Source organism: Vicia villosa, linkage group LG1 (assembly GCF_029867415.1).
Source record: "Vicia villosa cultivar HV-30 ecotype Madison, WI linkage group LG1, Vvil1.0, whole genome shotgun sequence".
In the NCBI taxonomy this organism is placed as follows: domain Eukaryota; kingdom Viridiplantae; phylum Streptophyta; class Magnoliopsida; order Fabales; family Fabaceae; genus Vicia; species Vicia villosa.
Window position 1 is genome coordinate 71,738,469 of NC_081180.1, and position 27,944 is coordinate 71,766,412.

The 27,944-nt window shown below is 33.1% G+C and overlaps 2 protein-coding genes across 3 annotated transcripts; one reads left to right on the plus strand and one right to left on the minus strand.

Annotated features, from left to right (window-relative positions):
• Positions 1 to 11,256: 11,256 nt before the first annotated feature.
• LOC131641529 (glycine-rich protein A3-like) lies at positions 11,257 to 13,334 on the plus strand. Its single transcript, XM_058911837.1, has 3 exons — positions 11,257 to 11,410; positions 11,554 to 11,862; positions 12,863 to 13,334. The coding sequence occupies exons 2-3, from the start codon at positions 11,580 to 11,582 to the stop codon at positions 13,153 to 13,155; spliced, it is 576 nt and encodes a 191-aa protein (XP_058767820.1). The 5' UTR covers positions 11,257 to 11,410; positions 11,554 to 11,579; the 3' UTR covers positions 13,156 to 13,334.
• A 3,502-nt stretch (positions 13,335 to 16,836) lies between these two features.
• Positions 16,837 to 26,188, minus strand: LOC131641535 (arabinosyltransferase XEG113-like). Of its 2 annotated transcripts, none has more exons than XM_058911846.1 (13): positions 25,819 to 26,188; positions 24,139 to 24,432; positions 23,803 to 24,008; positions 23,265 to 23,370; positions 21,782 to 22,038; positions 20,760 to 20,895; positions 20,288 to 20,382; positions 20,139 to 20,192; positions 18,819 to 18,932; positions 17,938 to 18,036; positions 17,732 to 17,851; positions 17,432 to 17,518; positions 16,837 to 17,315 (listed from the first exon to the last, which is right to left on the minus strand). In XM_058911846.1, the coding sequence occupies exons 1-13, from the start codon at positions 25,991 to 25,993 to the stop codon at positions 17,148 to 17,150; spliced, it is 1,911 nt and encodes a 636-aa protein (XP_058767829.1). In that variant the 5' UTR covers positions 25,994 to 26,188; the 3' UTR covers positions 16,837 to 17,147. The 2 variants fall into 2 exon arrangements, with proteins under 2 accessions (XP_058767829.1, XP_058767825.1); XM_058911842.1 differs by having other exon boundaries at positions 24,139 to 24,435; positions 25,819 to 26,187.
• Between the last annotated feature and the right edge of the window lie 1,756 nt (positions 26,189 to 27,944).

Genomic DNA, 27,944 nt, shown 5'->3' on the forward strand with positions numbered 1-27,944 from the left:
CTGGAATCCTTTACTGCTTTCCACATATGGTTGAAGATAATGTAAATCGCATCAACCTTCTTCTGAGTGGCAATGCAATAAAGAATATACCTTTGATCATTACTGATGAAATCCGAGGCATGTGTTGCTTTCCTATGGTAGAAACACCCAAGAAGGATCTTTGTCCAGATTCTGTAGACATCTTTCAAATCCTTGACGTGTTTTGTTTTCTTGACATTTAGATAGAGAGTGGATAGAACATCTCCCAAATCTGCCCTTTGATCAAACTCATAAACCCCTTCAGGGTTTTTCAGATCAAACATCATTCTTAGGATGTTTTCAGTAATAACAACAAACTTTCCATGGACGAAAGAGAGTATAGATTTTGGAGCAACCACAGCATGTGCCCAGAACTCCTTGACAAGATCCGGATAAACTGGACCAACGAACTCAGCAAACAACGAGGTCCATCCTTGAAAGATGATGTCTTCTTTAAGGTGAAATTGGTTTTCTTCAATGTTGTCAAAGTCAACCATGAGTTCACACAGAACTTCCAATTCATCTTTAGGAATGGAGCATGCAACAACAGGAGTGAGTTGCAAAGTTTCTTCTTGGAGATGATGAGGAACAGATGACTCAGCATTTTGGGATGAGAAGGCAGCCATGGATGCAGAATGAACAAAAACGAACAAGAAAAGCGAACTGGGTTTTCGATTAGGGTTTTTAGAAAACGGCTAAGAACTTTTCAAACGAGAGAATGCAAGGAGAGAGAGAGAGAGAGACAAGGGAGCGAAAAAGATGTAAGATATGATTTGAAAAGAATATATAGAGACGGATTTGAAAAGGAAAATAATAAGAAATATAAACTGAACAGTTCCAGAATCAAAAGAAATCAATTTTATTAAATGATGAGTGACGTAAGGAGAGAGAACGTGGTAAATGAAATGATTTAAAACAGTTACCTAGGTCGGCGTCTTTTCAACTGCACGCTTTGTACAAACCGTACAGACACGTGTTCACCATCAGATAATAGATGACAGCTGTAAATTTCAGAATAGACTTTACGCCTTCAGATTCTGATCACTGCTTCTGATCTACACAGCTTCTGGAGGTTCACTTCTTTGCTCTGCAGCTTCTGATACGACAAAATTGTATCTGCAGAAATTCTTAAGCGCTTTGTTTCATCAGAAACAAGTTTATCATCAAACCAGATATTTATTGATTCGTCCACAATTAATGTTTCAATATTGTATATTCTGTAGCATTTAGAGCATTTAGAATACTCAAGAACGAAACACCATTGCTTGAGAAACAAACAAGACAAATGATTTCAAGACTGATAAACTATCTTTTCTGATCTCCTACGAACATAGTTTCTTCAACAGATTTAAGTACCAGAACTTGGAAGACAGTCTTTCTTCCCTTCAAGTGTTGAGACCAACTTAAGTCCATGATACATGTCATGTTGACTTTTATCTTCTTTGTCACCAAGAGAATCTGCAAAAGAAATAGTCTTTTTCTTTGGTACCCACATTTTCTTGGGTCCTTTCTTGTTAGATTTTCTCAAGTTCTGATTGAACTTGGGTTTAACATTGTAAGCAATAGGAGGAACAGCATGATAATTTTTAATGTGAGTTTCATGATATTTCCTAGGTTGTGTCACATGCTTTTTGGTGTGTGTTATGTGACAACTTTGAGCATGTGAAGTGTGCCTAATATCATGGGAGTGGCCATACTTGAACTGATCATACAATGGCTTGTATGTGAATTTCATTTCATCAACAGGTTCAAGTTTGTATGGGGTTTCACCCTCAAAACCAATGCCAACTCTTTTGTTTCCAGACACAGCATATATCATTGAAGCTAGCTGACTTCTGCCAATACTTCTAGATAAGAACTTCCTGAAACTTAAATCATATTCTTTCAGAATATGGTTTAGACTAGGAGTGGATTTTTCTGAATCAGAAGGAGATCCAACATTATTGGATAATTTTAAAAGTTTTTCTTTTAATTCAGAATTTTCCAACTCAAGCTTCTTTGTTTCAAATTCAAATAGCTTTTTCAGCTTTTTGTATTTGAGACTAATCTGAGACTTGAGTTCCAGAAGTTCAGTTAGACCGGAAACTAACTCATCTCTAGTAAGTTCAGAAAATACCTCTTCAGAATCTGATTCTGATGTAGATTCTGATCCGTCATCTTCTGTCGCCATCAGCGCACAGTTAGCCTGCTCATCTTCAGAGTCTGAATCAACTTCTGACTCATCCCAGGTTGCCATAAGACCTTTCTTCTTATGAAACTTCTTCTTGGGATTTTCCTTCTGAAGATTTGGACATTCATTCTTGAAGTGTCCAGGCTCATTGCATTCATAGCACATGACCTTCTTCTTGTCAAATCTTCTGTCATCAGAAGATTCTCCACGTTCAAATTTCTTTGAACTTCTGAAGCCTCTGAACTTCCTTTGCTTGGTCTTCCAGAGTTGATTTAGCCTTCTGGAGATCAAAGACAGTTCATCTTCTTCTTCAGATTCTGATTCTTCAGGATCTTCTTCTCTGGCCTGAAAAGCGTTAGTGCATTTCTTGATATTGGATTTTAATGCAATAGACTTACCTTTCTTTTGAGGCTCATTTGCGTCCAGCTCTATTTCATGACTTCTCAAGGCACTGATAAGCTCTTCCAGAGAAACTTCATTCAGATTCTTTGCAATCTTGAATGCAGTCACCATAGGACCCCATCTTCTGGGTAAGCTTCTGATGATCTTCTTTACGTGATCAGCCTTGGTGTATCCCTTGTCAAGAACTCTCAATCCAGCAGTAAGAGTTTGAAATCTTGAAAACATCTTTTCAATGTCTTCATCATCCTCCATCTTGAAGGCTTCATACTTCTGGATTAAAGCTAGAGCTTTAGTCTCCTTGACTTGAGCATTTCCTTCATGAGTCATTTTCAAGGACTCATATATGTCATAGGCCGTTTCCCTGTTAGATATCTTCTCATACTCAGCATGAGAGATAGCATTCAGCAAAACAGTTCTGCATTTATGATGATTCCTGAAAAGCTTCTTCTGATCATCATTCATTTCTTGCCTTGTCAGCTTTACGCCTCTGGCATTTACTGGATGTTTGTAACCATCCATCAGAAGATCCCATAGATCACCATCTAGACCAAGAAAGTAACTTTCCAGTTTATCTTTCCAGTATTCAAAGTTTTCACCATCAAATACCGGCGGTCTAGTATAACCATTGATACCGTTGTATTGCTCAGCAGAGCCAGATGTAGATGCAGGTGTAGACTTTTCACTTTCATCAACCATCTTTTACTGAAGCGTTTTTCTCTTCCTGAATCTTTTCTAAACACGGTTAAGTGCTTGCACCTTAGAACCGGCGCTCTGATACCAATTGAAGGATAGAAAAACACTTAGAAAGGGGGGGTTTGAATAAGTGTAGCTTTAAAAACTTGACAGATAAAAATAAATTGCACAGATATTTTTATCCTGGTTCGTTGTTAACTAAACTACTCCAGTCCACCCCCGCAGAGATGATTTACCTCAACTGAGGATTTAATCCACTAATCGCACGGATTACAATGGTTCTCCACTTAGTCAGCAACTAAGTCTTCCAGAGTCTTCTGATCACACACTGATCACTCCAGGAACAACTGCTTAGATACCCTCTAAGACTTTTCTAGAGTATACTGATCCACACGATCACTCTAGTTACAACCTGCTTAGATAACCTCTAAGACTTCCTAGAGTATTCTGATCCACACGATCACTCTAGTTCCTTACAACTTAATGTAATCAATTCTAAGAGTATTACAAATGCTTCTTAAAAGCGATAATCACAAACTGTGATATTTCTCTTAACGTTTAAGCTTAATCTCACTAATATATTACAACAGCAATGTAGTGAGCTTTGATGAAGATGAAGATTCTGAGCTTTGATTTGAACAGCGTTTCAGCAAGTTGATATTCACAGAATAGATGTAGAATTCGTTAACCTTGCTTCTCATCAGAACTTCATATTTATAGGCGTTGGAGAAGATGACCGTTGAGTGCATTTAATGCTTTGCGTGTTCCGTACAGCATCGCATTTAATGTTATACGCTTTTGTCAACTACCTCGAGCCTTGTTCACGCTGTGTCTACTGACGTAGCCTTTAGTAGCTTTTAACGTTCCTTTTGTCAGTCAGCGTAGCTTGCCACTTGTACTTCCTTCTGATCTGATGTTTGTGAATACAACGTTTGAATATCATCAGAGTCAAACAGCTTGGTGCATAGCATCTTCTGATCTTCTGACCTTGAAGTGCTTCTGAGCGTGATACCATCAGGACTTCAGTGCTTCTGTTCTCTTGTTCTTCTGATGCTTCCATAGACCCATGTTCTGATTCTGCTTCGACCATCTTCTGATGTCTTGCCAGACCATGTTCTGATGTTGCATGCTGAACCCTTTGAGACAAAGCTTCTGAGCGCTGAATTATGCGTACTCTTTATATATTTCCTGAAAAGGAAATTGCATTGGATTAGAGTACCATATTATCTTAAGCAAAATTCATATTATTGTTATCATCAAAACTAAGATAATTGATCAGAACAATTCTTGTTCTAACAATGATTTCTTACTTTAGAGGTATTTCCATAGTGTTTATTATCTATTGTAATTCTTACAACAAGACTATAGTTGCTGCATCTATTTTATACACATCAGAATATATCTGGTTGTCAAATTGTTCAAGTATAAAATAGTATCTTGATTATATATTGGTTTATTTTTTAAGAGTAGTCGCTAATATTAGAGTATCTTAGATGATCTCATTGAATTGTTTTTCATATTTCTCTGTTACTTTTGTATCAAGTTAGCATCAAGTTATTATCAATAATTTTCAATGCCTGACTTTCTTTTATCTATATTCCATAACTTCCAAACAACTAATGTTCATTCTTAAGTGAAGATTCATTATTCTATTTCTATAATTAAAATGCAGTTTTGGTTATTGAGTTAGTTGTAAAATCAATTTTCTTTATACAATATTACATTGTTTGGATATTCCTCTCTGATTTACAGGTTTGCAGAAGCTTGCCACATTAAACGTTGAAGGATGCAACATCACTGCTGCACTTTTTGAGTATTTTTATATTAATTAAATCCTCAATTTGTTCTGTCATTTCATATTCGTTGATTGTAGACATCAACTCTATTTTTCCTAGACATTGTTTTATGGGTTAAATATGTTTTTGGTCCCTATAAATAACCCCAAATCTAGTTTTAATCCTTACAACATTTTTGTTCAAAGAATAGTCCTCATAAAGTTTTCCATCTCCAATTTTGGTCCCTGCCGTCAACTTTCATCAACGGAAGCTGACGTGACACGCCACGTGGAAGACAGCTTGACAAACATTTTAAAACGCAATAGATTGAGGGGGTTTTAAACCTCCTCTAAATAAACTCAAAAAAAGATTAATAAAGCATTAAATGTTTGACAACAATGGATTGAGTAGCACGAGAGGGACAAATTCAACAACTTTTTTTTATTGCAAGAATTGAAAACATCTTTCACTCCATCAAAACAAACAAGCAAATATGCATGTACCATGTTCTAACATAAGTGTGAAAGTATTTACTTTCGGTTTATATTTAATTAAGCAACTTTGTTACTGACTATGTTTTTTATGCTCTCACACATATGCACTACAACATTGGCAGCAACGCGAAACTTTTGGACACCAAGATACACTACTAGTTTGGAAGATGGAAGTCTTGTGGTATGGATGGTAATCTACTATATTATTGCAAAATAAATATAATTTAATTTTGAAATTTGTAATATTTAATCTTAACTAATTGAAATGATTATCCTGGAAGCTATGCAAATACTTTTCAGTCAAATATATTGACATACTCATGCCTAATGTCCCCCATTGTTTAGACAAAATCAAGAGACATTATTTTGTCACGAAATCATTATTTCACAGACTCTTGGATTCAATAGGATTGAAGGGGTACTTCCAGCTCCAATTGGAACTTTACTGAATGTCGTTGGCGGGGTAATCCAATTAGTTTCAAGAATATCGTTATTTTATTCTCTATATATTACGTAACTCATTATAATTGATATTTTTAGTGTTGTAAAGTAGTTTACTAACGATGCAATATATGACAAGTTTCTTGCTGGAACAATAACTTTGTTATGCATGTGTTATGTGTTGATGTGATTTATATCCATGGTGTAGATTTGTGATAGAAAAAGCTTCTTGTAGATTCAATTATTCGATATGCTTAAGTACAATGAAATTCACATTACATTATGCCTTATTTAAGCATATGAAATAATAGAAGTTTTGGTTCTGTAAAAAAGGACTGAAATTTCTATTTTTCTTAGATGTTTTACTTCCTATTTTATACATTTAATAAACTTTGATTTATATTAATCATTTATTTACTCAATCCATAGTTGTCTTACATTTAATGTTTTATTAATCCTTTTTTGGGTTTATTTAGAGGAGGTTTAAAACCCCCTCAATCCAAGGCGTTTTAAAATGTTTGTCAAGCTGTCTTCCACGTGGCGTGTCACGTCAGCTTCCGTTAATGAAAGTTGATGAAAGAGACCAAAATTGAAGACGGGAAATTTTATGAGGATCATTCTTTGAACAAAAATTTTATAGGGACTAAAATTTATAAATTATAGGTTTGGAAAAATGGATTAATATCTAAAAAGTAATATTACTTGAATTGAAAAAATGATTTTATTTAAATATGTAGTTTTACAATTAACTCATATGGATTCAACTAAGTTTTGGATAAATGTAACCATATGTATAAGATACCAGCAGTAGACTCTTCATTTTAATGTCTCTCTTTTAAATATTTCTCTTGTTGCTTTTTAAAATATTATTGTAAATACACATTAATGCTTAAAATTTGGTGCATACTGCATATTATTAGCATATATTTGTAACTATGTCAATGTTAACTAATTGAAAAATAAATTCAATTTTACAAATGATAGTTTGATAGACGTGTAATGTGAACCCAGACAGGATCCGTGCGGTAGCACGGGTTTCTACCGCACAGAGTTCTTACAAGTAGGGAATGAAAAGAGAAGCAACTTGAAAAAATGAAGTTGCTATAAATATGAATGGATGTTTTATGAGATAATGGTTTAGTGGGGTTATTAAAAAGAGTGAACTTGAATAGTTAATTGAATGAGTGAATTTCTAAAACATGGTATGATGGGGTTAGTTAGTTAACAAAGGAAAAATTAGTAACAGTAAAAATGAAAAGAGCACTACGTTTCCTATTTTTTTAGCCATTTCAAATAATTAATTTTAAATAAATAAATAATTATTTTTATTTATAACTTATTAACCTTACATGTCCTAATTTTTAGTTTTATTTTAAATAAATAGTTGACCATTATTATTATTATTTTTATTATTATCATTAAATTTTGCTGAGAAATTTTCAATAGTTAATGGAGTTCTGTTAAAAATATATAGTTAGTGGAATTAGTGAGGTTTTTCGATAGATAGTGACGGGGTATTAAATCTCATTACAAGTAATTTAGGATTATAATTAGTGAGAGAAGTTGGTGAGAGAAGTTGTAGGATTATAATTTAGTATGATGATGTATTGAATCTCATTACAAGTAATAAAAAAATGTCTGTATCCAAAAAGATTATTTTATACTAACAAGACAATTAACATGCTATAATAATAAAATTAGGGTTTTTTAAGGTTTCAATTGATATAAAATGAGTAAATAAAATGATGAAAAATTTACCAGATTAAAGGAGATTAGGGTGTGTTTCGAATCTCCTGTATGTCACTATTAATGCCAGCGTATATTTGTTCTAAGTTAATTCATCAGAAATTACAACGGTTTAACCAAGTCATAATAACTATCAATTCTTGGTGTATAACTCATTATTCTACACTACAAATCCCTAATCGCTTAGGTCAGTTTGAAGTCAAAACAAACAATTTGGATCGTTGGACCTCTAGTCACAACTTAAAATTTCTTATTCCTAATCAATCACAAGTTGAACGGTTAATCTAGTTCAGAATAATATAGTTAGGGTCAGTAATCTCTACAATTCTAGGTTCGATATATGAGCTCGTCAACACATACAAAACAATGAACAAAAGATTAACTTAATAGCAAATACTGATTAATCAAAGTAGACAAATAGTACAAACTCAGACATATGACCCAACAGGGTTGTAGAGGTTCATCTACAAATCCTAATAAAAGGAAATTAGCTACTCATGTCAAAATAATTCATAGTAGTAGACATATGAAAACAATACATGAATTACCAAAAGAAATTTGGATTGCGATGATGAAAATTTTCATTCTAGAACTTCAATTCTGTCTTTACCGTCATAACCTGTGTCTAGAAAAGATCCTCCTAAACAACTGTCTCTTTCCCTTTTTATAAAAGTCAAAACGTGTCAAAATAGGTCAAATCGTGTCATGAACACTTTAGATCGTGTCATGATGCTCTTTGTAACATATGGATCACATTGTGATGCATTTATATCATGGTGTGATACGTTCATTTTTGTAGCATTCCGGGCCACTATTTTTCCATAAATGAATTTGCCTTTTTTTTCTTCATAATTTTCTGTTTTTTGCTATGTTTCTAACACTTATTTGTATTTTTTCATTTTCTTCCAAAACTAATGCAATTTAATTTAAACATGACTCAAACAAATGCAAGTACTTAATAAAATTACATGATGATAAGGTGTCATCACATAATTATTCAACTATAACATTTCTTTAAAAATTCTTTTCCATTGTTTCCTTAAAATGTACTAGTTCGTCATTTTCGAACAATGCAAAATGCATAAATCACCATCTTGATGAATTGCATTATCTAAAAACATTTCGTGTTCCCAAAGTCTTGCTGGTATTTCTATGTTCCTCATAGGTATTGTTGTTCTTTCTTGAGTTTTTTTACTACTTATCTCGTTACTTTACACATCATCTAACAATGGACAAACAACTTTCTTGTGCCCCCTCACAACGACATAGCCCTTAACCATTTCTCTCATACAAGCCCTGTGCAATAAAACAGAAATAGGTGCAATGGTATGATAGGTGACAAAGGAAGTGAAGGTAAATGTAATATGGTCAGTGGCACTGGCACCTGTGTCTAAAATCCACAGATTAGGATGATTATCATCAAGAGGATATGACTTTAAGGTCAAGTCAAGGGGTGTGCTAGAAATTGCATTAGATGTAGGGTTAGGATTGGTTTGAGATTGTTGTAACAAGTTAAGGAGACTATGGTACTACTCCTGAGTGAAACCAGAAGACTTAGAATTTGAAAATCCTGCAGTAGAAAAGTCATTGTTAGCTTTATAATCATTTGAAACAGGTTGTTCAGGTGCTTTGTCTTTGGTCTTGAATCCATGAGGATATCCATGCATGACAAAGCAAGTGTCAACTGTGTGATTTATTCTGCCACAATGAGTGCAGACACAGTTTGTGCCTCGAGGGAAACTCGTCCATTTCCACTTTGGTTTTCCTTGAGAAGCATTTACAAAAATTGAAGAAGATACTGGAGGATTTTTAGAATTATCAGTGGAAGGCACGTCAAGAATAAGTAGAGAAAACTCTCTTTCTTGTTGAATGATCATAGAAAAGACCATATCAATGGTCGATAAAGGAGACATAAGCATAATTTGAAACGTAGTTGCACTGAATTTTTCATTAAGGCCTTTGAGGAACCAAATCACGTAATCTTGGTCTCTATAAACATGTAGAGATCTTATAGCATTGCAGCTGCATTGAATCAAACACTTACATGCGGAATTGGTCAATAATTCACCCATTTATCCCAAGAATCTTTATCTTGGTGTAATAATCGAAGACTTCCATAGAACCTTGGCGTAGCTTGTAAAGTTCTTCTTGGATATTTGCAATACGAAAGATATCACTCAACGAACTGAGTCTTAACGTTTTGCCAAACACTCGATGCAGAATCAATAACAAATCTGGCTATGGAGTCACTGACGGAGCGTTGAAGCCATGCAAGAACCATGGTGTTGCATCTGATCCATGGAGCATACAATGGATCTGTAACGTTAGGTTTAAGTAGGGTACCATCAATGAATCTTTCCTTGTTCTTGGAGATTAAGGCAATGTATATCGATCGAGCCAAAGAATGGTAGTTCTTGTTATTTAAGGAAGGTGAAACAAGAATGAGGGATGAATTATCATTTGGGTGGAGATAATACGGGTTTGAAGAATTGGTTAAGAAATCGACAAAGTTGACAACAACCATTAAAGGAGAGATGAAAGAAGTAGAGAAGAGGAAAATCAAAGTAAAAGGTGAAGAAGATAAGAGGCGGAAATTGCTCGTGATACCATGTTAACATAATAACTTGCAAGCTAAGGTACTCATTCTCATTAAAGGAAGCAAGATAAAGCTTGCATGAAGAATACAATGGATAAATTATTTATATAGAATACATGAAGAGAAATTGGTTAACAAACTTAACTAACAAGTAACCAACTCTCCATGGACGGAGCTAGGTGTGAGAGTATGAGGGCATGTGCCCCCACTAAGTTTCTAGAAAAATATACTTTAATAACATAATGACTATTTTGAGAGCTAGGTGTGTTGGATTCAAATATTGCGGTTTAAATTAGACTGTGTTGCTTTGTCTACTTCTTTTGACCGATTGAATAGGATTAACTTCTTTTTCTTTAACTTAAAAGTAACATCTCAATTCACTTTGAATTTTATCCACCAATTAAATACGTATTTATACTTTTATAATTTTTTACTAAATTTTTTTTATATTTTTATTTTAACATAAATAGTCATCACAAAATATCACAGATAAAATGTTGCACAAATATAAAATTAAAAAAAATATTTTTTTACAATTAAATCTTACAAAGATAGAAAATTATATATACTTTACTTTTAAAAAAATAAATTATTTATATGCATATAATTTATCCTTTTAAAAATAAAGTATATATCATTTTCTATCTTTTGTGAGATTTTTTTTAAGAATTTCTTTTTACTATGGAATAGAATAAAAAAAGTTCTAAATTAAATCATATCTAAAAAAACTCTACCAACTAAATAAAATAGTATCCTTTATTTGAAAGAATCAATAAATTTGATTTGACCGTAAATAAATAAATAAACCGTTGAGAAGTAGAGGAATAAATAAATAGAGCAATTAAAACTCCCCACGTGGCACTCCATGATAACGACAATTGGACGCGTTGATGACGCGTTAGTAGAATGCTTAACGCGCTTTTTTTGGTTCTCATCCTCTTCCTCTTTATGTCTCCATTCATTACTCAATTCTCAATTCCAACGCTACCACTCCCTCTTTCTATTCTATTCTATATATATCCACAAGATCCATATTTCTCTCTTCTTCCATTTTCTTTGCAATTCTCTTTTCAAGGTCACTTCCCTTATTTTTTATCATCTTTATTTCTTGATCAATTTTCAACGTTGAATTTTAATTTTAAATATTTTTGCATGCAATATTGTATTGGATCTGATTCTGTTTTTTTTTTTTATAATTTGTAATTGTTGGATCACCAGGTGTTTGTTATTTGGTCTGAAACAAGATGGGAGGTGGTAAGGATGGACATGATGAATCTGACAAAGGGGTGTTTTCACATCTTGCTCATGGTTTAGCTGGTGGTGCGCACGGTGGAGGTTATCCTCCCCAACATGGGTATCCTCCTCAACAAGGGTATCCACCACAACAGGGGTATCCTCCACAACAAGGGTATCCACCAGCTGGATACCCTCCACAACAAGGAGGATATCCACCGGCTGGTTATCCTCCACAACAAGGAGGGTATCCACCTGCTGGTTATCCTGGTTCTTCTGGTCACGCTGCTCCAGGTGTGTTTTCCTTTGAGTTATTTTAGCGTTGTTATGTTATGTCTTTGATCTGAATTGTATTTGTTTGTGGTATATAGGTTATAATTGCTTGGAAGATTGAATTCTAACAAAATGAGTTTTGATTTTTGTTGTGGTTGTAAAATTTGTGAAGATGCATACTTATAAGTATAAGCAAGTGTCTTTTGAAACTACATAGTTTACCATATTGAAATATCAGTAAAATCACACAATTATAATGATATACTAATGCTGGGAATTCATGTGGAAGTAGTAAAAGATTTGGTATTGGTTAGGAATGGATTGAATGAGGATTATACAAGAGAGAAAAAATGTATGTTTCTGATTCCATATGGTTTATGGTGAAGTAGTGGTGCCAAGTACTCAATTGTGCTTTGTATGCTTTGTGCTTGTTTCATTAGTTCAGGTCTCCAGCTTTTAGGGAATCTCTAGAACTCCAAGAAGTGATGTCAGATCCCATCCCATGGTTTGAGTATTTGGAGACAAAACCCATTAGCCTGATAGGTAGGTAACAAGAACATAGGTATAGTATTAGTATCCTTTTTAATCCTTTAAGTTGACATCGAGTTTGTGGTTCATTTTGGTCCTTATTAAGCCTAGAGCATACTTTGTGTAGACTCAAAACATTGAGGGGTCCTATGCATTGGATTGAAATTGAAATAGACTAAATGAAAATGATACAAGAGATGAGGCTCATATATCCAATGTATTGATTTGTTGTTCTGGATTGTGATTTATTGTTTGTCCCTTGGAACTCCAAACAACTGATTATTTTGGCAAAAACACATTTCATAAATTGAGACTGATTTAATTGATGGTGGTAATTACATTTGATCATGTCTTCTGGTGAGAGTTTTTCCCTTGAAATATTTCTTTTACTTAATTATTTATGCAATGCAGTGGCTGTTTGAAACTTTTTTCTGTTTTCTATGTTAACACCAAAATTCTTGGAACCTGCTAAGTTTTCAAATGCTATCACTAGGGTCTCATGGACATGGTGGACATGGTGGACACGGCGGTATAGGAGGAATGCTTGCTGGGGGTGCAGCTGCTGCTGCCGCTGCTTATGGTGCTCAACATCTCGCCCATGGCTCTCATGGCCACTATCCACAGGGCGGTTATGCACATGGTGGCTATGGTCATGGTGGTGCTCACATGCCCCACGGAAAATTCAAGCAACATGGCAAGTTCAAGGGGGGAAAGCATGGCAAGTTCAAGGGGGGAAAGTTTGGCAAGCATGGTGGAGGCAAGCATGGATTCAAGAAGTGGAAGTAAAATGTATATGCAACTACGGTTCTAAATACGGCGGCTTTATGCTTGCTACTTTATAAATAAACCATACTTTGTATGATGTATGATTATCATAATAGGCCCATTTCTTTTCTTTTATCCTTCTTGTTTTGCTATTTCAATGTACTGGATCCTTTGAGCAAAAGTGTTTGAGGTATTGACAAGTTGATGTGTAAAATGGCCTTCATATGTTTCCTGACTACACACATGTTCATTGAACTCATTTGATTGTTTTTATAATTTTCTCAATATGAACTGTTGATAAAAATCTATATGATCATGCACAACTTCTCTGTAGTGTTTGTTTATTCAAAAATATATATAGTTGAGGAAAAGCATCTAATGTTATTATATTATCATACAGAACTTTGTCATGTCTTTGAATATATATTTTGGAATAATATACTAGTATGCTTTTGGTCCATGTAATATGGTCACTTTTGGATTTTAGTCCTTTAGTTTTTTTTAAATTAAATCTTATATCAACTACTGCATATATTTTCTCTCATTTTTTATGTTAAGTTATTTTTAGATTGTTTTATTTATCTTTATTGTAAATATTTTTACAAAATATCATATCATCATAAAGGTAAAATTTGAGGATTAGAAGTGAAAACAATAAATTACAGTGGTAAATGAAACTTCAATCACAACATATAGCTTCTCTACATCTTTTCCTTTTGTCTACAATAAAATTATTTTAAAATTATTTTCTTTATCTTTGTTATTAATATTACTTATAAAATGTTATCTCATCACAAAAATAACTTTTCTAACTGCTCATTAATTGGGTATCTTTATTCTGTCCACACTCTTTTACGAAATGAATATATCCATATTATTTTAAAAATTATGTGTTTGATATGTTTAGCATGTTGGTTTTGTCAATACATTTTATTAAAATGAATCAAGATTTTATCCTCATATTCTGTGTTTGTTTTGTCCTACTTTATTTTTTTAAAAATTTTTGTGGACGTGAGTATTAACATTTATTTTTTAATTTTAAAGCTAAAAGTGAGGTGTTTGTGAATATGTTCCGCGCCGTTTTCCTTATCTTTTAAGTTTTACGTCTGCATCCCAAATCACTCTAAATTATGAGTGCCTCTTGGGATGTAATCGATTCGGTTCAGATCGAGTTTTAGTAAAAAAAATGTCCGAACTGATGATAACTCCATCGGTTTGCTTTAGTTCGATTTTTAGTATTTTCAAAAATTAAACCAAATCAAATTAACTTGTTTGATTTTGATGATCGATTTACAATATTTTTTTTCAAGCATTATATTCATCACTGTATTTTCTATTATCGTGTTTTTTGGTGTATTTTTAAGCTATTACTTTTTTAAATAATACATTTCATGTAATATATTTCATGCTCTATTTTTTCAAACAAACTACAAGTTGTTCTTAATTCATACGAAACAGTGACATGATTTCTATTGCATCATGAGATAAGTTCACTATCATATAAAAAATGACATTTGACATTAGAAAATTGAAAAGGGATTTAAAAGCTTAACAAATAATATACAGCAATAACAAAAAAAAAACTTCAATACACATAAATTAGAGAATTTAACTTGCCACCCCCCCCCCCCCCTCAAATAGGACATTTTTACCAAATTATCCCCGTAAAATACTGGATTTTTTGAAATTTCCCGTACCGTACTGGAAATTTCATATAAATATCGAAAATTTGGTTGAATTTATCAATTTTACCGTGCCTGATGCTACATAAAAAAAATTAAAATTTCCGGTACCGAATTTTTCAAATTTAGGGTATGTGGAGAAGTTAAAATTGATACCGGAAATTTGAAATTTTCGGTACATGAAACATTAAAACCATCATGGGAATAGTGTATAAGACTGCACATCACCACCTGTTTCAAATTTCTGGTTGATGTATAAAATTTTCCGGTATAAGAGTGCACATCACTAATATTACCGGAAATTTGAAATTTCCGGTATATGAAAAATACCGGAAATTTAAAATTTCCGGTAATATTGGGACTTAATTTTTTAAATTGCACCGAAAATTTTGAAATTTTCGGTTAACGGATACCAGAATTTTGTAAAAAACAAAGAATTTCCGGTATCGACCAAAAAGAGGTACCGGAAATTTACTTTTTGATGATTTTGGCAACAATTTTTTTTTGAGAAAAAGGTAAAAAATTTTAAGGTAATGGGGGATGGCAAGTATAAAAAAGGGGGGTAACAAGTTAATTTCTCCATAGATTAACATGTTTCACGCCTCAAACACAAATTAAAACTATTTTGTTACAAAACTAAAAAAGGAATGTTGTTAAAGAAGAAGAAACAAACAAGTTAAAAAAAAAATATGCAAACTAACAAAGAAACTTGAAAACGAAGAAGACGAATATAACATATTAGAACTTGTCCTACACATTGTCCTTGATTCTAACAAACCTAATAACAAGTTTGAGGATGAGTTGGAATGAATAGAGAAAACTTACACAATTTTGGAGTTTTGAGGATGAATTGGAATGAATAGCAAATTCTTCAATGGAACTTTTGGAGCTTTTGAATGCTTTAATGGAGCTTTTCAATCTCAATGTAGTATGAGTTGAAGTGAGTAAAAATGAGTTTTTTTAGTTTTGAGTGTGTTTTGAGAAAATGAAAAGAGTGGAGGAAAGCCTCTTCACGCATAATTTAAGTGGAACGACTTAGAATATGCATATTTGAAGTAATCATTTTTTAAGAAAAAAATAGGGGACTTCACATGTTAATATCACAAGTCACATTTTTTCTAAAAAAAAAAATGTGACTTCGCATGTGTTAGATTGCATAAAATAAGGGTGTTTTTTATTTGGGCATTAGATTTATTTAAAATTTGAGATTCATGAATTTATTGCTTAACGAATTGCTAATGACAGCTAAATTTGAAGAATATAATTTAGCAATAAAAAATAAATAATAGTTTAAAAAAAAAAAGTAAAAGATAACCGCTATTTCAATGCTTATTTCAACATCATTACTAATATCTACGGGTGGCAAAACGGGCCGCCCGCCCCGCCTTATGTCCGTCAAAAAATGAGCGGGGCAGGCATGCCCGCCAAGTAAAATGGGCATCAAAATCATGTCCGCCCCGCCAAGATGGCGGGTTGGCGGGCGGCGGGCTTACCCGCCTATTTTTATTTATATTTTTTTAATAGATTAATATGCTTTTTTTACCTTTTAATTAAACTTTTCACTTATTTTTTAAAACAATTTTTTATAAAAGTAATTTTTTAACAAATTTACTCTAAAAAATATTACATATATTTATAAATATGCTTTTTTTACCTTTTAATTAAACTTTTCACTTATTTTTTAAAACAATTTTTTATAAAAGTAATTTTTTAACAAATTTACTCTAAAAAATATTACATATATTTATAAATAAATGTATAAAATAAACCATCAAGAATTGCAATTAATAGAATTAACTAAAAAAGAGTGAGTTTTGGAGGAGGAGCGGGTTTTGGCGAGCGGCGGGCTTTGGCGGGGCGGGTATGGCGGGCGGCGGGTTTTGGCGGGGCGGGCTTTGGCGAGCGGCGAGCCTAAAAACCCAACCCAACCCGCTAATTTTTGGCGGGTGCGCGGGCGGCCCGGCGGGCCCCGGCCCGTTTTGCCACCCCTACTAATATCACATGCCAATAAACAGTAAAATAGCAAAAATAACTTTTTTCTTTACGGATAAAATGTGAAAGATAAGAGTGATACAAATGAATTTGAATGTCTCCAGTACTTGTAATTTCTGATACAGACAACAAAATTTCTTATTGCTACACAAGAATCAATTGTCTAATCTCTATAAATAATATCTTACATCCTCAATATGGATACTGATTCTTCACTTCTATGAGTATACAATGTTGGTCTTGACAATTACTTGCAAACCAAATCTACCACTTTTGGATTCATCTCTTCACTTTTCCATCCAATATAGTGTTTTAACATACATAAACAAGAATTTGATCTCACCAAGGTGGATGATCTTCCTCGGGAGATTGCGGAGGAATCGCTTTCCATCCAGGTTTCTCATCCCAGTACATATCATAATATATGTGGCCAATAGGTTTATCGGAACCACAGCACCATATGCCGACATATTGCTTCACGCGTCTTCTGAATCTTTCTTCCCTTTCCTTTAAAACATAAAATACAATGCATAGGCACATGATAAGTAACATTAATTGCATTTAATATTTGGTCCTAACTCAAAATATACAACTTCAAATGGAAAAAAGGAAAGTGGTCTTGCCTTATTAGTGAAGCCAGTGAAAGCATCTTGCACTGAAGACAACTTAATGACTTTTACATCCTTGAATGATGAGAATACTTTCATAAACTGTAACAGCAAGTAGATCGATTGTGTTACATGAAAAAACACTAAATTTAGTGCAGGTGGCATTTGTGAAAAACCATGACTTGGTAAAACATAAAAGACCAGACACACAAAGAAAATAGTATCAATGTAATTTATAGATTTAGAAAAGTTTGAACAGAAAATTAGCATTAAACATAATCTGAGATATATAAGCTTGAAAAGAATATCAAGTACCATTTCTTCACTGCTATTCTTTGGAAATTTAAGTACTCCTCCAGCAGTGATATTATATGATCCATCACAATCTTGAGTTCCTTCTTTACAGAGCTGAACATCAAGCCATGACTTTTTCACCTGAACTCAAGAACCAAAGCGAACAAGCTTAAACAAAGTAAATCAAGAATCGTGATTGAAGAAACACAAATCATGGCATTATTCACCTCTGATGGTAGAGAGGGATTTTCAAATATTGAATACTCTCTAAAATCTATTCCTGGGCCAAAGTCTTCTTCTGGGAGTTTTTTCAACATGACATTCACCTGCAATACAGAGCATTTCCATAGCAACATAAGGATGTGACTGATAAAAGGATGGGGAAGAGGACACATGATCATCCACCCCATATATACAAAATTTAAGTCTTCACTCTTGAAAATCATGAATCCACCACATCCTCTCTCATTCTCAAAAAGTCACCTGTCATCTTCATGTTATCATACTTATTTATAATTTCCATATTATACAAAACTAACATTATCATCTTAATCAACTACTCAATCAAATGAAAATTTTACTCGTGATTTCTTTAATCAATGATTTTTCCACTTAAACATTAAGTGGAAAATATTTTTATATTTAGTTTTAAATTTTTATGACTATTAAAATACATTTTTATGATTAATTAATTCATTTTAAAAAGTAAATGGGACTTTTTTATTTTCCTAAAATTCCCATGAGTTGCATTGCATGGATACTTGCTAGCTAAATATTAAATATTGTGCAGGAAATTGGAGAAAACATATTCTAAAACCATAAAAATATACAATTTTAAAGTATATAGTTTTTCTTTTTAACTAACTTCAAGTACATTATTGAGATAACAGTAAGTTTAGACATGAATTAGATACCTAAAGCAGTTTTACAGAATTTTATCTAAAGATATCACATAGGCAATATGTGGTGGAATGAGATATATAATGCAAATAAAAATTCATATAGACAGATTTCTGTATTTTGAACCCATTCACATTTCAAGGGATGTTAAAATAATAAGTGATAAAGAGAAGTTAAGATAATAAGAAACCACTTAAATAGGAAATACCTCAAATACATGATCCAAAGGACAAAGAAATGGTTGTCTAGTCATAGACCCCTCCAAAACACCAGGATGGGGATACCATAGCTTATCCAGCCTGCACCATAGTGGCGGCATGACCTGAACATGCCCAACGAACTCAAATTAAGACAAAAATATTGAATATAAAAAGTTAAAATACACTACAAGATACGAAGCCATCAAACTTAAGAGCTAAACACCACACCGTTCAAGCTAAATCATCTGCCACGGCTTGAAAATTCATGTAAAATTGTATAATCGAACATTTCAACTCAAACTGAAAAGCATGACAGGTAATATACACCAATTCAACATGTTAAAACATAAAAGAATTTATTTCAAACCGTGGCAGATGAAATGTTCCTTTGCAAACTTAGCACAATGGAACCACGAAGCAGAAGAGTGACAGCAGCAATAACAACTCTAATCACAACTTTACAAATAATGATGAAAATAGAGTAGATCTTATACACTGCTATAACTTAGTAATGTGCAACAAAAACAATCATATTTTAGAACCATATAAAAAATCAATAGCAACGAATGGAAATATCATTCTATCAAAAATGGTAAAATGTGGAGGAAACATAGTCATTGGGACTTCATGGGAAAAGGTGTAAATTAAGTAAAATGTGATGCATGACAATAATCGATTGTATATCGAGAATGTGATTTCAATACAGCATTGTCGATGGTGGCCCATGGCAGAGAGAACAAATCCCACCATACCAGCCGCTTTGCGGCGCCGTTATAGCGGATTATGGCGGAAAAACCCACAATATCGGCCAATATTTACCATTGTGGTGAGCCCAAAAAACTGCCATGTATATCTGCCATAGCAGCCATGGCGCCGCTATTTGATAACACTGTTTCAATATGTAACCCAACGCAAAGTTATGGAAGCATACAAACAAATTTCTTCAGTCGCAAAAAAAAAAAAAACATCATATACATTCTTTTGGTTTAGATTAAACAAACTATATAATTTTTTTTTTTTTGACAAAAAACAAACTATATAATTGAGTATACAGCACAGTAAATTTAAGTGACTTGGTAGTTCTTAAGTCCAATAAAGTGTTCTTCTAGACTTTTGGACATATTTAAGTAGTGCCAAGTCCCACCAAAATTTAAATGAAATAAAATGAAGTCCATGTTTCTGATATTTTTTATTGGTTTATCAGGATTCACAAGAAATGTTAATTAACACTGGATACAGGCCATGGCAGAGCAAGAGATCTGATGATGAGACACTTCTATTCAAAATGCAATATAGTAACATGTATGATCCCCAAAATTAGTTCTTACCAGAGTCCTGTTGAGAAGGGAAGCAATTGCAAGGGCTGTCCTTATTTGCTTCATCTGGAAAAAAAATCATGTGCAACAATATTACAAAGCGCAACATCAAAATTCCTTCAATTGCAAACATGAATAGGATCAAGTCGATACGTATATACTTGGTGATTTATTAGAGTAAAATGTGATTCAACATTGTGCTCTCCGCTTAGCAACAAGCTTTTTGGAATAGATGGCTTAAATGATAAGAACCCCCCTGCAAAAGTTCCTCCAAATGTTAAGTTGTTGTAATTTCATGTTATAGAATTGAGTATTCAACCACAATAAGAGATGGTAAGTGGTAACAAATCTATTGACAGATCACTGAGTCAGTTTTTAGATTTCAGCATTATAAATAGTAGCGTTATCAATGACGGATGGCGGACCATGGTGGAGAACTTAAGCCACTGTTATATCCGCCATGGCCGAAATTTGACATCGGTGAATAGTACGATGCAAGATTCTATGTGGACAGAGAAGGAACCAAAAAAGTATTGACAAACAGAGATATTAGGCTATTTGTACATGTGCATTCAAAAAATATTAAGTGAATGATCTTCACACCAAAATCTACAGAGAAACAGGATTACTTACCAGGAGGATTATAGTATTCTGGTGGATCAAAGAAGAGCAGGGCTTCTCGTAATCGGTGGCGCTTTCCTTCAGTGCCTCCATATTGAAATGTTGTGTGTACCACATATGGCTCCAACCTTAGTTGCTGGTACATAGCCTACAATCATAATATACAAATTTTTGTATGTCAAACAGGTATACAAATCATTCCTCTAGTTGATCCAATATCCCTCCAAAGTCCAAACAGTTAATTGCATAAAAGAAAACAAATGTATAGCACATGCTTAAATGCACTTTTAGTCCCACTTTTGACCAAAATTAACTTAGTCTCCCTACTACTAAATCAAAGTTTTTGGTCCCCTTAATTTACAGTATTTGGGATTTTTGGCTCCCGGCCGTTTTTGATGATGGGGCCTCAACATTAATGATGTGGCAAAACTAAATTGAGGATTTTGAATTGGAACTGTGACGCCTTGACAAAATGGAGCTTCTCAGGCTCATGACAAAAACATCTCAGAGGTTCTTTGAGAGACGATGATTGAGGATGAAGTATTGGAGGAGCTCATTAGAGCAGTGGAGATTGAATATTTGTGCTAGATCAATGTTGTTTAATTAATGACGATGCCACGTCATCAAAAATGGCGGGGGACCGGAAAAAACCCAAAAATTGTAAAATAGGGGGACCAAAAACCCGATTTTGAAAATAAGAGACTAAGGGTCTGTTTGAAATAGTTTTTGTTTTTAGTTTTTAAAAATTGAAAAGTAAAAATCAAAACACAATTTAGCCATTTCAGTTTTTTGCTTTTAAAAACTGAAAAATTGTGAAGAGTTTTTAAAAACACATTTGTAAAATATTATAATCAAACAAGTTTTTAGTTTTTAAATTTTCAAAAACTAAAATAGAGTTTTTAAAAAGCCTTTCAAACAGGCCCTAAACGTTAATTTTGGTTAAAATAGGGAGCAAAATTGCATTTAAGCAAAATATAAAAATTAAAGAAAAATATTTCAATCAGTTGAGAATTGTTAATTGAAAAATGTCCTACCTGTACAAAATATGTATGTCCACTACAGAAGATACTAGCAGGCAAAATTCCCAGCTTCAGTTTCCCATCAAAAGCAAAAACAAGTCCACTACCATCATCAACAGAAGGTCCTATCTGACTCTGAAGAATTTCATTAAACCCATTCTGATCCCATATCTTGTCATCAGCTACAAGCATGTCTTTCCACCGCTTGGCCAAAGTCTTGGCAGACTCTGTAGGTCTCCAATGGAAAATTCCAATGTTGTAGGCACCACTAACTATTCAAGGAGATATTCAGTTTCTTCAATATACAGTCTTAACAAACAACTAAACAAATAAAATACTTTGCACATTAAAATGAGAGATGAAGAGAGGCAACAGGTAAAGGCAATGAATTGGTTACTGAGATTTGAAAATGATATAACCAAGCAGAGAAAATTTTCATCCGAGTAAGAGCAAAAGGTTGCATGTTGAAAATTGATTTGCTAGCTCCTATCATGAACCAAATATCCCAAAAACTTAATGTTAGGTTTTTTTGATAAGAACCAGATCAAAACAGAGAGAAGGGGGATTTATTTATGCCCACAGGTTAATAGATATGAAAAAGAAAAAAAATTACGAGGCAGATACACCCCTACACTAGAAAGTTTCTAGTAAATTAAACAAATGCCAAAAGATCCTTCTGAAAGGGGTATGAAGTTCTATTTATAGACATCCCGCACAATGGCGAAAGGGAGAAGGTTCAAGCAACTAACTCCTAAATCCAAGGATAACTGACAACTCCTACAATCTTTGGTAACTGAACCTTAAAACAGAAACAACTAACACGAGCGCCTAATTATCCTTATTATTATATTTCTTTCTGAAATAAATCCTTCGAGGTTGAGCATCCGTGCCATTATTGCTATTGTTACTGCTATTGTTGATGTTGTTGTTGCTGTTATTGTTATAGTTACTGTTATTAGCATTAGCACTAGCATTATCTCTAACACTTAAACTATTGGGTGAAAGCTTATGAATGGTTTTTTATCTGACTCCCCCACTTAAGCAAAAGCCTTTTGAGTTTCATGTGCAAACAATGCACAGGCCTGCCCTACTTAATGATAAAATCTAGCTTCCATTTGGGAGAATGGGGAAAGAAAGGATATAATTCTATACCACATGGTCATAGAAGCATTAGTACCTTGTGATAGTCAACTATTCCAAAATCTTAAGTTGTTGAGTTAAAGCACATGAGTGGTTCTATATTTATAATTTATAATCTAAAGCAAGCCAAATGGGTAAGAAAGGGTCTAAAGTGATGCCTTGAAGTTGGAACTACTTTTTGACACAAAAGATGACTATCATTCAAAGAAGCAACATTTTCATGTTCATGGATGTCATTTGACTCATGTTTATATAATTCATCATACACATGGTACACACCGAAATAATATGCTACACGAATTGACATAAGCACAATAAAAATGATAATGGTGAATTCTCATCATTGTATAATATTGACCTTCTTGCCAAATTTCCAAATTGTCATCAACAACTGTTGGTATAACTTGATCACTTGAAGTTAAAATATCTGCTCCTGGATAACGAGCAAGATATGGAAGTGGATTCTGTTTAACAATTGCATAAATGAAAATATGTATTAGGAATGACATATATCTTAAATTGTTATATTATTGGTTTGATGACATCTCAATATACAATTGTACATAATAAATGTAATGGATAAGAAATCATAATAATGACACCAGATATACGGAGTAGCAGACGTACTCAAGTCAAAACAACATACAGCCACCCCTAACTACACGGCAAAAAAACCAACTCAAACGGAAGCCTCTAACAACAAGAGAGCAGAAAAGAAAAGTACACTAGAAAGGAAAGGTGAATTTAAATCTTATAGCAAGCCAAAGAAGAAATTTAACAAATTATGATAATATTTGATCATTAGTTAAAATCTAAGCGAGCATTGGATCACCCTTCTAATTAAAATATAGTAACTTAAGAAAACATAATAGCATATAAGTAAAATTGAAGGTCACCTTTAACCAAACCGTGTCGGTATCACACATCAATACTTCAAAACCAAAAGGCAGAATTGAGTCTATCAGAAAAACTTTTTCTCTCCCCATTTTATGAAATGTTGGAGTACCCCAGCCAACATCTACAGTGCCCATATGGCTGCCCATGTCGAAAACTGGTACTCCTTTCCAATACAGCGCCTCCAATAATTTGGTGTCCATTGCACCTAAAAGTTAGATGCAAACACAGTCTAGTTAATGGTACAAAATCTGAATATGCATTTTCATCAAGGGATAACTGCAAGTCAAAAAATAATACACAACAGAACAGAATAGAAGATATTTGACAACGCTTACCAACAAGCAGATTAGAAACTTCCAGATCAGTCAATTTCTTGACCCAAGTCAGAATAAAATCCATGAATGCATAGTTACCAAAGGTCAGTATTACAACGTTATCTTTCACCCGTTGCTGAACCAGTTCTTTGGTCAGTCGGAAATCCTTCAAAGGTGGCATTTTTTTATTTGAGGGTGGAACTTCCCAAATAGAACTTGGCCACACATTCTGTTTCCCTGGCGAAGGAGTGGACACAGCATGCACCTTTTCTGACTGAGAAATGTTGAGTCTTTGATCTATATGGCGGGGATCTTCTGCTGAAAACACATTTTCAATGAAGGTTTTGAATCAAACTCACAATTATGGAATAAATCCATATATATTAAAGAACATAAAACGAGCACAACGAGTTCAATATAGTAGCTGTGTCATGTATCCATATCGAACAGATCATCGACATTTCAAATATTCTTAATTGTTATCTTACAACATTTTTTTCTAAAAGGTATTGATGGAATAGAAGGCATTTCATGGACATTTCAAATATTCTTAGTTGTATCTTACAATGTTTTTTTACTTCTATTGTTTTACCAATACAACAACAAAAACAACAAAGCCTTATCCCACTAAATGGGGTTGGCTAGATTGATCAACTTTCTCCATAATGTTATATCCAGAACCATGTTTCTATCCAAATCAGTAATCTCGAGATTTTTCTTAATAACTTCTCTTATAGTTTTTCTATATCTTTCTCTACCTCTAGTTGTTCACTTCTCTCCATTTGATCTACTCTCCTTACCACAGAATCTACAGGTCTTCTCTCTACAAGCACAAACCACCTAAGTCTATTTTCCACCATTTTTTCTACTATAGGTGTTACCCCAACATTCTCTAATATTGTCAGTTCTAATCTTATCCCGTGTTACCACACATCTAATGCAACATCCTAATCTTTATGAAATTACTGCAACAAAAGTGCCTTCCACAGGCACTATTAGACACTTGATAGAGTTTTTTTGGCTAACCATCTTATTCTTATTAGCGTAAAGTATCCACCGACTTTGTCAATGACTAATCTGAGTCAGAAAACCTGACCTATTATCTTCATTGAGGTCTCCCCTTCCAACCACATTTTTTTTCCATTCACAATGCTTGAACTCAAGACCTTGCTTGAGAGATCGGAATGCTTGAACTCAAGACCTTGCTTGAGAGATCCAAATCCAGTTTCACTCAGACCAAAAAACGTCAGTGGCTGACAGAGTTCAAATCACAAAAAAATAACAAACAAGAATTAAATTTAAAAGTGTATCCTCCAATCATCAAATCTATAAGTACATTATCTACCTATGAAACATGGAGACTTGAAACACGACACTAAAACTGCGTCGATACCTCTGGTAATGATTAAAAAAAATGAATAAATTAACCATATTCACAAGAAGTGTCCGTTTCGGACACCGACACTGCCTCGGACTCACCTTTTTTCAGAGTTATCGGTGCTACAGAGTTATCTACAATTCAACTAATTATCCATACTCCCTAGCTCAAATTCAATCAAATTTACATTACATATTTGATTCAAAACTTCACACAACAAAATCCCTTCACCGCAACAAAAGAAAAATCATCATCTAAACAACAACAACAAAAAAAAATCCTAAATCACAATTAAGATCATGAAGTCGAGTTTGGAGACGTACGAGAGATTGAAGAGGCCAGCCATGCAGAAGAATGAGCAGCAGGAGTGTCACTGGAATAAATAGCAGAAAAAACGTAGAAAGACGAAACGACGATACCAATAATAACGACAGTGTAGATCGTGATGAACAGAGGCTTCGATTGAGTCAGTTCCTCACAACCGTTTCTCCAAGCCATTTTCGTGAAATGTGAGTTCAAGATAAACGACGTGTTGTTATTACCATTTCTTCGTTGATTAAGAAGAAGAAGATGATGATGAAAATGGAAAACCTAAAATTGAGTGTTGAGATGATTGAGAGAGGTTTATGAGAATGAGATTGTGAAAGTGGTAGAGTTATGTTATGGTCAACTGGTGTGCTGGTTTGCTCAACATGACATTATTTATTCCAATTATTAGTACTAGTCATGTCATTTTATTGATTAATTGAATCCAGCTAAACATTTTCAACTGCTCTATAATAACTTGAGATTTCGGATTCAGATTTTGAGAGAACATATATTTTTGAATTTATGTAAAATAATTTCGATATATATTTGGTTTCGTTTTTTTTATCGAGTTTTTATATTTGGTTTGGTTATGTTATTAGTTTATAATTTATTTTTCAGACGCTATTTTAAATAATATTTTATTTTATAATTTATTATTTTTTTCTTCCATTTTAAAAAAAAAAAATCTCTTTTATCTTTTATAATTTATTTTTAATTTAAAATAAAATAAATAAATATATATATATATATATATATATATATATATATATATATATATATATATATATATATATATATATATATATATATATATATATATATATATATATATATATATATATATATATATATATATATATATATATATATATATATATATATATATATATATGTTAAATGTCTTTTATGTCATTTTATATTTAAAATTAGTTCAATCGCTTTTGAAGTACAAAGAAGAGAGAGTGAATATTACAAACAATATTCAGGGGCAGAGCCAAGGCCCAGCTAGTCCGGGCAGACGTCCGGGCTCAACCCCTATTATCTTTGTACTCCCCCAATCTAATAGTTAATTTTTAGACAAAATCAGGGGCAAAATTAGTAAAAATAGGGTGTGAAAATTAAAACAGATGAATAATCAATGGTGTAAAGTTTTTGCCCAGGTTGCATAAAATTCCTGGCTCCGCCACTGACAATATTAAAATATCTTATGTGCATACTAATGAAGTAGTAAGAGATGTCGGGTGTGTTTGGATTGACAGTGGACAGAATTGAGTTTAATATAATTGATTTCAACATAATTAAAGTTAAAAGAATTCGTTTATGTTTGGATACAATGATATAAAAGTGATTATTATCAATTAATGTTATTTGGATAGTTTTAACAAGATTGATTTTGAATTGTATAATTACCAAAATGGCAATAAATTCTAATACAAATCAAAAAGAAAAGAAGTAATTGACAAAAATTAAATAGGGTAAAAAAGGAAAATTTAAAAAAGTTGTAACAAATAATATATAATAAATGTATAATTGATTCTACTAAACTCAAAAACTAAGAATTGTAACTTCTACTATAATTGTTTTTGGAGTATGAAAATTGATTTTGGAAAAGAATAAAAAAAAAAAAACTAATTTTTAAGTTGAAGTAGATGAGAAAATTTAGACAGTGGCGGAGCCAGAAAATTTAGACAGTCTGGGCAAAAACTTTAAACCATTTATTATTCATCTGTTTTAATTTTCACACCTTATTTTTACTAATTTTGCCCTTAATTTTATCCCTGATTTTATCAAAAGATCGACTATTAAATTGGGAGGAGTACACAGAAAATAGGGGTTGAGCCCGGGGACATGCCCGGGCTGGCTGGGCCTTGGCTCCGCCCCTGATTGTTGGTTATGTTGCGGTACATTACATTTCACATAATTAATAATCATTCAAATTTTGCACGAGATACATTATAACGAGTAAAGATCTTCTCCATTTCTCAAAAGAAATGGAAATATCCATTACTATAGCTTTAATGTATAAATGTGTAATTAATGTCATAATTTTTAGAAATACGTGCAAATATATCTTTTATTTGAGTAAAGATTCTCTTCATTTCTCAAAAGAAATGAAGATGTCCATTACTATAGTTTTAAT